General features: G+C 39.8%; 1 protein-coding gene across 1 annotated transcript; it reads right to left on the reverse strand.

Moving 5' to 3' along the window:
- Positions 1-3,257: 3,257 nt before the first annotated feature.
- LOC130185632 (1,25-dihydroxyvitamin D(3) 24-hydroxylase, mitochondrial) lies at positions 3,258-10,338 on the reverse strand. The gene is made up of 12 exons (XM_056402201.1): positions 9,888-10,338; positions 9,528-9,718; positions 9,298-9,391; positions 9,120-9,213; positions 8,526-8,617; positions 8,053-8,164; positions 6,661-6,806; positions 5,686-5,852; positions 4,713-4,791; positions 4,384-4,581; positions 4,141-4,252; positions 3,258-3,890 (listed from the first exon to the last, which is right to left on the reverse strand). The coding sequence occupies exons 1-11, from the start codon at positions 10,143-10,145 to the stop codon at positions 4,142-4,144; spliced, it is 1,542 nt and encodes a 513-aa protein (XP_056258176.1). The 5' UTR covers positions 10,146-10,338; the 3' UTR covers positions 3,258-3,890; position 4,141.
- Between the last annotated feature and the right edge of the window lie 534 nt (positions 10,339-10,872).

A 10,872-nucleotide genomic window follows, 5' to 3' on the forward strand; every position in this document is an offset into this window, starting at 1 on the left:
TTGTACATTTCTGAAAAATAATGGAAGAAGGATTTTCTCTTCTTATAGATCTAGCTGTTTGCAGGTTTCATGTGGACAACTTATATCGTATAAAGTAGTTGCATTGAAAAAAAACCTCAGCGAATCAAACCATGAACTAAACTCACCCCCATTTTCCTTTGTTAGTTTAATGCACTTATTGTAAGTTTTACCCCATGAGTTAAGTAAACAACAAATTTATGTGTTTCGCCTTTCATTATAGAGGCTTTATCACTTCTCCTGACTGGTGAGGCCTCATGGACTTGAATGTAAGAGGCATTTTAACCCCATCACGTGATGATGTCACCTGAGGTCACACGTGAGTCTTTGGGTCACATGTGAGTCATAAGAGAATCGTGAGAGTCGCATGAATCAAGGTGTGAATTGTGTAACTGCTAGGGAGGGGATGTCAGGACAACAAATGAAGAGAAGTGGTCGATCTTCTCTGTATTAAATGTGCACACTGTTGTCCTCAGAGGTGGAGACCTTGTCCTTTAGTTTGAGGTCAACTGCTGAGCAGTGGTGGGATAAGTTGTCAGTTGCTTTATTTAAATAAAAGAAAAAGAACCGCTGAGTAAATTTATTTAATTATAGGAAAAAGTCCTGCATTTAAATTGTACTGAAGTAAAAGTACAGATATATGTAAAAGTATAGACATATTATCAGCAACGAAAAGTACACTGTTTGGTATTTAAGTCACAAGGTAAATGTAATGGGTCATGCTATAATAATAATGGCACATGGAAGAAAATACTTCTGCTTCACAAATCTGCACAAATCTTTTTATTCGACTATTCACAAATCTTAACAGTTTTTGTGAAACATCAAAGAGTTTTACCTCTTTACCTCCTAAGAGTTATTTAAACGAAACCATGTGAGAAGTTTGAGGGGAAAATCATCAATCTCTGGTGACAACTAATAATGTGAGAAAGGGCCCCAGCGTGGTGCAGATTTTTTTTTTTAATAAGGAGACACAAGTCAAAAACGGTTGGGAACCATTCTGTGGTTGTAGGCTAAGCTAGAGACCTTGAGACTTAAATCAGAATATAACAGGTGAACTAAACCTGCAAAACATAAAATTTGTCTACAAACAAACATACAATTCAGATTATATGAGGAGCAAAGCCTCCCATAATACCTGAATGATGAACAAATAATTACCAGCCTTTACTTTGAGGATTCAAGGAGTTTCCATATGAATGGAATTATACAGGAGCAGAGAGAGTTGTTTGGATGCTGAAATTCACTGACTACTTGCTTTCACAATCTTCCTTTCTGTTTCTATTCCTGCTTCCTTCTTTAGGGTTTATTTTGGGTATAATTTTCATCCAAATATATTAGGCTCTAAGTACAAGCTCCTCACTTCATAAATCACTTTCTTAACCAAACCAATCCCATTAATCTCAACATACAGTAACAGTAGAAAATTACATTGTGTAACATGATTTTAAGATTGTAGGATTAGGTTGAAATAATTGGTCACTTTTTATTTACACATTATTATTAACACATACTGAATATGAATCAAAGGTGAAAGATTAGATAAGGTTTATAACTAAATACAGTGTTACAGAGGCTGTTTTTTTTTTTACTTGTGTCCATGAACACTATCTCTGTATTTCTTATTTGCATTCATCAGATATGAATATGTTGCGTGTGTTGACTGCAGATTTCATTACCAAAACATTTACATAGTTACACTTTGTAACCACCACACTGTGAGTCATATGTAGCTGTCTCTTATCAAGATACCATATCCTTTCTCTCTTATCTTTTCCCCTTGATCATACTGATTGAACGTCACAGTGAGAAACTACACAGTGGCTCTACAGTGTAGCTCAGCTTTTCGAGAAGTGATCTTGTTAACCCGGGGTCATGAGTCTGATCTTCAGTTCCAATATAAGTACAGATGCTTCACTGTTGACAGGAAACTCAACTTTGTTCTCATTAGCAGTTGTGTCTATAAATATACTTGGCTTATGCAATTCACGCACTCATTTGTGCAGCCACTTGCTTTAAATAGAAACAAAAACAGCCTGATCTATTCACATATTTTCCATGTGCATTAATGAAACATAATGTCTCTGCTTTTCAGTAACTAGAGTTCCAGTGTTTCCACCTGATAGATCAAAATATGCTGCAGGTTGCAGGTAATTCATCACCTACACTTGTGGTTTCCAGCCTATCTGGAGTCAGAAGATCGCTGCAAAAATCAGTCCTTAACGTCTTCTGTTCTTAAAATAAGTGAAAGTGGCTGCATTGACAATATTTATTCTTGTTTCCTGTGTAAATAAACCACCACAGGCTGAGGACCCACCTGCTCAGACTGCACCTCAACACTTCATGATACCACTTACATCTCAGCATTTTAATAAAAAGGAAAAGGACTTGCAATGCGCCTCTCGAATAGACTTTTGTTGCTTATCTTGGAGAACTGGAATTTTTTTTTTACCTGTTTTAAGAAAATTAGATTTATAGACACAAATAGTCTCGATAGGATGGCAAGTTTTTAATGGAGATGATTAAAGGGATTATATTTATAGTTCCCTATAGTTCTCTGTTGGTCAGTCAGTCCACCACTTTGATTCACATAGAATTATCTTAACTACTGGATGGATTGAATAAATATATATTTTTAGACATTCAAGGTTCCCAGATAATAAAACCTATGGACTCTGGCGAACCCCTTAAACTTTCCTCTTGCGCCATAATCAAGTCAAAGGGTTGTGAGATGTCAGTAGACAGTCAAGACCTGCAAAAATAAAGACATTCCCCTCAGCCTCTACTGTAGCTTGTGTTTAATGCTAATTAGCACATATTAGTTTTCCAATGGACTAAACTGAGATGGTGAACATGGTCATTATACCTGTTTTACATCAGTATGATAGCACTGTTATTGTGAGCATGTTAGCATTTACCTCAAGGCATTGCTGTGCCTTGATGTAAATGCTAACATGCTCACAATAAGTAGAGCCTCACTGAGCCACTACTGTGCCTGCAGTCTGTTAGTCTTGTTTCTTGTCAAATACTGGATATTTTTCAGGCCTTTAAAATCCCTCAAATTAAACAGTCTGAGAAGAAAGACTATTAAGCCTGAAGCTTGAATCAACGTATAATGATCTGAATCCAGTATTTAGCCAAATTCTAAATAAAGCAGCTTGTTTACGTGCTAAACTAAGCTTTTCAATATTTATTTAGCTCCATTTCTTGAGCTGTAAAAACTCCACGGAAAGCTCAAATCACCCAAAGACTTTAATACCAAGACTTAGCAATGCACCCAGTTTGAAAAATAAACACAGGCTGTGTGTCTTTAATACATTTGTTAATGTATTTATTTCAGTGAATAAAATATGTCTCTACATAAAACAATGTACATTATTACAATATTATAATGGCACTTTATATACACAATGAAAAACAAACATATGCGTGACCTATATATATATATATATATATATATATATATATGTGTGTGTGTGTGTGTGTGTGTGTGTGTGTGTGTGTGTGTGTGTATGTGTGCGTGTGTGTGTGTGTGTGTGCATAAGTTATTAAACAAGGAAAAGCATGAACAGTTTGACATCTACATACACATGTCTGAGATGAGGACATTACATAAAGATTTGAGGACAGCTGCCTTGGTACAACATTCAATTTGTACATAACAACTGGTATTTTGGTCAGTCATTAACAGTCATAAGTAATAGTTTTAAATAAGTTTGAGGTATTTATGGTACGATTACATGTATAATCATTGTTTTGTCTTTTTCTTCTATTTACACAGCAGCAATACAGGGAGTCACTGGACCATCAGGGCCATGGAAACAGAGGTATCATCTTTCTGTCACTATGTCCAGAAGAGTTGAATATGGAGCCTGAGAGGGCAGGGAAAGAAGAAATAATTAATTAGTGTGAATGTACAGTGTCTGTAGTTACAGTGAGTGATTGAACTTTAGAGTAAACCTAAGAAAGAAATATCAGACTCAAGGGAATAGCTCAACATTTTGTCTCATGTCTGTATGATATACAGCTAGCAGCCAGTAAGTGTAGCTTAGCACAAAACTGGTCAGATTTTTTCTTGGCTTTGAGCCGTTTGCTTACTGGAGATCCAACCTTTCCTCTTACCTCATCTCCTGATGAAGGCGACCGGCAGTTCTCTGTTGGGAACCAGCAGTCCTGAGTGGATCACATCGAGTGGCTCATTGTCTGTTGCCACAATCTCATAGTCTCTGACCAACTGCAAGAGAAGCAGAAGTGTACTGATTATATTGATTCACTTTTCAAGATTCTCATGAGATAAAAAAAAAAAAAACGGAGTCCCATTTGACTGTGTCTATAAACAGCTGAACTGAACTCGTCTTATCTTACCCAGCACATGGCCAGCTGCAGCTGCAGCTCTGCCAGTCGCCGGCCGATGCACATCCTCTTTCCGATGCCGAAGGGAACGTGGGCAAAGGGGTTGATGGTGCTATTCTCTCGCAGCCAGCGCTCAGGCTTGAACTGCTTCCCATCGTCGAAGTACTCCTCATTGGAGCCCAGTGCATGGGTGTTTATCATTAAAACAGTCTGTAAATGGAGGAAAGAAAAATTGAATCAGTAACAGTCTTCAACAGTCTTCAATCAGTAAAATGTAATTTAATACAAGAAAGTAATCTGCTCGTGTCAGTTGTGTGGTAACCAAGAACTAAGCCACTTACTCCTTTGGGAATGGCATAATCTCCCAACACAGTGTCTTTGTCCAGGGTCCTGCTGGTGAAGGGAACTGATGGCGATAACCTGTAAAAATATGAAAAAAGCACATGTGAATATGGACTCGGTGAAGCTATAGTATGGCATGACACACATGTTTAAGCTGTTTAGTGGGAGCTAAACACATTCCAGTGTTTTTCACAGCGCAAGATGAAGTGAGATATAATCTCCAGTCGGAGGTCAAATACATTCCCTGGATGATGTGGTTATGGCATTAACCTTAAATAACATGTTAGACAACGTGTGATTGCACAAGAAGAAGAGAGAGAGCAGACTGTATAGGGGGTAGGAAGTGATCCGAACGTGACCACAAAGTACATTTTAAGCTGGGACCACTGGTTGTTGCTGGTCATGCCACCATATCTCATGAAGCTTGTTTTTGAGTCAGTCATGTGTGTCAGTTTTCCCTCTTAATCTCCGTGGTACTGGGTGAAATCGTGATGCAGCCACTGAGTCTGATTTGAAGCTGCTGACTGTTTACATAAATTCAATTTGTCAGTAGATGTTATGTGTCATGTCATGTACAGCTACGAGCATCTTTAACTTGATCATGCGCTGTATATATTTGCTGTTCATTTCCTGTATTTATATACATGAAAACAATCTAGCAAATAAAAAAAATGGGCCTTAGGCAAAATTGATTATTCTACTTTTCATAATAATGGTTGTATACCAAGGAAATGCTTATGTATTGTTAATTGAGTAATTCTAAATAATAATAATAATAATAATAATAATAATAATAATAATAATAAGTCGGCCCAAACTTTTATGTGGCCCTGAGTAGTGTCTGCAGGTATTCCTTTTAGGCTGCATACAGCCCATGTGTTACCTGCGACGTGAACCCCCACCCCCTGTAGTAGTAGCCAGGAGCTCTCCGTAGCTGTTTTGTTTTTCAATCATGACTCTGTTGTACTGTACCTCATAGACTCTTTGAGGCAGGCCTTGAGGTAGGGCATGCTCTTGATGTGCTCTCCACAGGGGTCCTGGTCAGGAGGCACCACCTCTCTAATCTCCTCCAGCAGCTTCCTCTGGGCGCCAGGGTTACGTGACAGGTTGAAAATAGCCCACAGCATACTGTTCGCGGTCTGAGAAACATAAACAGAGAGAGAGAGAGAGAGAGAGAGAAGGAGGCAGAGAGGAAATGTCACTTAGTGAGGCAGCTACTCTAAGTACATTCCTCAGTGGGGTCCTGAAAAGGAGCTGAGGAATGTTTGGGGTTCCTCAAAGGCTCCTCAGTTACATCCACACCACATTAATTTTCCACTTCTGAAACACTGTAACTTTCGACACCTGTTTGTTTTAGAGGTTGAAAAGTTTTTTTTCTTTCCCCACTTGAAGGAAAATAGGCGAAAGGTAAAACATTTAAAAGGTTAACTCGTGTTCAGAGCTGAGAGGTGGTGCGCTTCAGCTATGTGATCATGTCATTTTTCTTTGAGAGCATTAAATCTAAAGTTGGAATAGGCAGAAATAACTTTAAAACAAGAGTTTGACATTTTGGGGAAATATTGCTTTCTTGCCAAAAGTTAGATGACAAGATTGATACCACTCCGTTAAGTATAACAGTCCGCAGCTGTTAGCTTAGCTTAGCATAAAGACTGCAAAGGAGGGGAAACGGCTAGCTTAGCTCTGTCCAAAGTTAAAGCTTTCTAATAAACCTCACATTTTAACTTTTCGTTGTTTGTACAGATTAAACAACTAAGAAATAATTAGTTAACTATTTGGACAGAGCCAGGCTAGCTGTTTTATGCTAAGCTAACTGGCTTCTGGCTATAGCATCATATTGAATGAACAGATAAGAGAACGGCATTAAAGGTAAATAAGCCAATTTTCCATAAATGTGGAACTATGGCTTTGAATGAAACATATTACTTTGTGGTACAAAATATCACTTACCGTCTCTACTCCTCCGATCTGCAGTTCTGTGATGGCTGCGTACAGTTCCTTTTTTGAAAGGCAGCTGTGGTGTAAGATGTCACCGATCAAATCATCAGGAGCTCTGACTGCGTTCCTCTTCAACTTCTTGTCGATGTAGACTTTGGCTGAGGGACCACAAAGCAGTAAAGATGTAAACATACTGATTTCCTTTAACCGAAGTCACAGGTTTGGTACATGGTAATTTGTGTCATATTAGTTCTGTTTACATAACGTAGACTAAATATTACTTCCATTACTAAAATTAATAAATCATCTTTATGGACATCTTTACAAAAGTCATTCATATTAAGTTCTATGCTACTCAACCGTCTATGCAGTATTCGGTGTGTATCAGTTTTGTTCCTCTTGTCTACTTTCAAGTAATGATCACTGCTCCTTTTTCTAGGTATTATATTTTGTCATAATTAGTCACCCTGACCTATAACCTTTGACCTTTGTCCACCAAATTGTAATCAGTTCATCTTTGAGTCTAAGTGAACGTCTGCCAAGTTCAGAGACATTCCCTCGAGGTGTTCCTGAGGTATTCACATTGTGTGAAATTAAATTTCTGCTGTTAAAAGTGTAGGTCTAGTGTTTGTCCTTACATGACACGTTATCCATATGATGTGGATCGTGTGAGACTGTAAGTCACCGTTCATGCCTCTCTATTTTGGTACTGCTGTCCCAGTTGCGCTCGTCTGATCTCTGACTGTTTATGTGAGTCATAAGCTTATAAGGCCTGAGCATCACATAAATCACATGACACACTCAAACGAACTAAACTGACTAAATGACTGACTGACAGTATGCTGCAGCTAAAAATAAACTAAACAAATTATAAAAAAAACTACCTCACCTCACACTCCCAGTTTCTACATGCACTTTCTGCCACCAAGTGTTGGGAAAGTGTGTGTTTATGTGTGTATGTTTGTGAGAGGCTGTGAGCAGCTTCAGCCGAGTAAACAGCACAACCAGCATCATCTTCTAATCCCTTGATGTCTCACCCCCACCTCGTGCTACTACAAATATTTGGCAGATTTCTCCCTCTTAGGTCATGCGGTTTACTACAACTCTGGCTGACATCTACCCAGAGTGCCAAGTACACAAAACACTGAAGCACCTGGTTTAAATCTCACTCCTGCCCGCCCTCTGTGCTTTCCTATCTATGGTCTGACTGGAAGTGAGCTCAGATCAGCCTGGCATCACCGAATGCCATATGAGTAACGCACCATTTTTTTTTGGAGTTCACGTGTTATCAGTATCAAACATCAAACATGTTTTGCTTTAAACTCTTACGCCATGTAATTTCTCTATCCTTAACTCCTTGGTGTCATTTAGTGGTGTAGTATAAACTTGTGTCTCTGTTTGTACCTGTGCTGAAGATGCGGTCCCATGCTGCGGTGTGGTCCTGCCATGTTTTGGTGTTGAGGCTCTTGTGGAGCTCCACTGGTGTGACCATCATCATGCCAAATGTGCTCATCATCTAGAGAGAGAGAGACACACAAAGCATACAGAACAAGAGAGAAAAAGGATTAACAGTTAAATGTAATCAACCTCACCCTCTCGGAAAATCTTTGATTCAATCTTTTCTTTCTGCTTTTTTCTTAAACCCACTGCCCCGTGAGACCTTTGTGAGCCTTCGCTTATCATCTCCTGACTGTGGATGATATTGGTTTGCCCCAGTAAATCCCGCTGAACTGCTGCATCACCGGCTGCAGTTCAGCTGACCTCGGCTTGAGATGAACCTGATGAACTACAGTCTCGGTGTCTCACAGATCATCTCCAGTGTCCTCTCCTACAGCACACGCTGCTACTGTGAGAGGAATAACAACAAGTGTACTCACTGTTTTCACAGCTGTGATGAAGTTCATGGCTTCCTCGTTGACTTTCTCTTGCAGCAGACCGAATCTCTTGTCGTAGAGGACGAGACAGATGGCTGTACGACAAAGGAGAGCAAAGAGTGTGATTCAGAACCTGAGTTAAATGTATGGAGCGGTTCAGAAAGGCATTTAACAATAACAGAATCTGAAGACAGTGATTTCATTTTCAATTTAGTATAGACATATTAGTGGATAAAGAATAGATATAGTGTAAACTATACACTTAAGAATATTATATTATAATAAAGCAGTTATTGTAGCATACAGCTAAATAATGGATAGATAAGCTGAAATGATTAGTGGCAACTGTTTTGATAATCGTTTGAGTCATATTTTAAGTAAACATTCACTATAGCTCCAGGTTTGTCTGTTTGTGATGGTAAATTAAATAATTTGGGATTTTTGGGTCACACAAAATAAGACATTTAAAATGACACTTAAGCAAGTTGTGATAACCATGATGACCAAATGATCATTGAGAAAATAATTAATCGGTTGTAGAAAATCGTCTGTAGTTGTAGCTTTGACGAGTAACCGAGCAAAATCAGCTGAACTTACTCTCAAACGACCATTTATTCAGCTCGAAGTACAAGTCCTCAATCTTCCCATTGGCGTTTATATTTCCAATTCTGGCAACGAAATCCACCAACACCTGTTTTTACAAACAGAGAGTGTCAGCCGCCGATCACCAATAAGCTCAAGATCAAATGTATGTAAAATATTATAAGAATCTTACCTCGTTTATTTTGCCATCAAGCTTCACCACCTCGGTCGGTTTCATGAGTTTCTGCTGAAAAGCGCTCCTCACTCTCTGCCAGTCTTTCCCCTCCCTGCAAATCAACAGTTTGGACACCCTCTTCAATGGGCTTCAATATGAAACATTTGTGTCCCTACTTCCACCTCAAACTACGTCCTGGTGATTATGGTTATGTCAGGTATCAATACGGGAATCGACAGCCTACTTACAGGATGAGGAGCCCATACGCCTCGTCCCTCAGGTCTCTGTATGCTTTCCAGGGTTTGATCTCCAGTCTCTGAGGGTAACTTCCCTCCTTCCTATAGAGCGCCTCAAGCAAGCAAGGTGCGCCAATGTGCACCGACTCAAAAGAGCCCAGCTTCATCCGGAAAATCTTGCCGAATTTCTTGTGGTAATCAACCTAAAACAAAATTTAAGTAGTCATTAATTTGTCAAAAAAAAAAAAAAAAATCAGATGAAACACATTTTGTTTATTCTTTTTGTTGATGTATTGACTGGAAAATAGGTTGTATTACGCTAGAAGAAAAAACAAACAAACAGAAGAAGTGTATAATAATAGGCTACTGTACCAGTGCCTCGTGTTGTCTTGTCAGACCTCCTTTCCGCAGGAGTTCAACCAGACTGCCGACCAGCGGCCAGTTGGTGGGTCCCGGGATCGCGTCCAGGCTGTGCGCTCTGGAGGCAGCGTGAGGGCACGGCGCAGCCTCCACAGCATCCTTCTCCTCCAGGACGCACACTGAGGATGTTGGTTTGAAGTGCTGCAGCCCTACAGACTTCTTCTTCAGCAGCTCAACTATCTGAGGAACTTTTTGGATCTGCGTCCTCATCCTCAAATCCGTACAAATAAATTAAAAAAAAAAAGCAGAATACGAATGTTAAACTGACGGTTAAAAGCAGCTCTTCCTTATTATCTCTGGGGTTTCTAGTTTCTAGGAACTCTCACACCTTGCCGCATTATATATACCCTAACAGTGTTTATTGCTGCTGTGCACCGAACCAATCAGGGACAGGTCTTGCATGGTGTGGCCATCGAGCCCACTATTCATTTATGGATCCACGTTGACAGGATCGTATGACCGCAGATAGACCGAGGAAGTCCCCCCCCCCCCCCCCGCCTCTCTCTCCATCCCCCCTCCCTCGCTTTATAAATAAACACACAGGCCACAACGGAGGTGACGCGGTTCGCTTGAACCGTGTTTCAGAGCGACCCGCCATTGGAAGAACCGAAACTTTGGCAAAGCAAATACTACTGCCACACTTCTGCACCGTGGGCAAATATTTGACAGATTGCAGCTTGTGCGTGTGTGTGCGTGCGTGCGTGTGCTAGTGCGTCTGTGTGTGCGTGTGTTTGCTCTGCTAGTGTTTTGGAGTGTGTGTTCTTTGTGGATGGGTGAAGGTGGGTAACTGGGTATGCAATTCTCATTTTTGAATGTTTCTGACATTTGCACATATATATCCCCACTAAACGCATCTAAAACACACAATAAGCGAGCTTAAGTTTGGCAGGTTGCTGAATCACTGCCTCAGAAATTTTAATAGTTCTCAGAAAACCGT

This window comes from Seriola aureovittata, chromosome 2, assembly GCF_021018895.1.
Source record: "Seriola aureovittata isolate HTS-2021-v1 ecotype China chromosome 2, ASM2101889v1, whole genome shotgun sequence".
Lineage (NCBI taxonomy): Eukaryota > Metazoa > Chordata > Actinopteri > Carangiformes > Carangidae > Seriola > Seriola aureovittata.

Coding starts and splice junctions, on each gene's coding strand:
- LOC130185632 (XM_056402201.1), bottom strand. CDS start 10,145: ATGAGGACGCAGATCCAAAAAGTTCCTCAGATAGTTGAGCTGCTGAAG. Junction 8,618..9,119: donor GAATAAATGGTCGTTTGAGA/GTAAGTTCAGCT, acceptor TTTGTCGTACAG/CCATCTGTCTCGTCCTCTAC. Junction 4,253..4,383: donor TGCAGCTGGCCATGTGCTGG/GTAAGATAAGAC, acceptor CTTCTCTTGCAG/TTGGTCAGAGACTATGAGAT.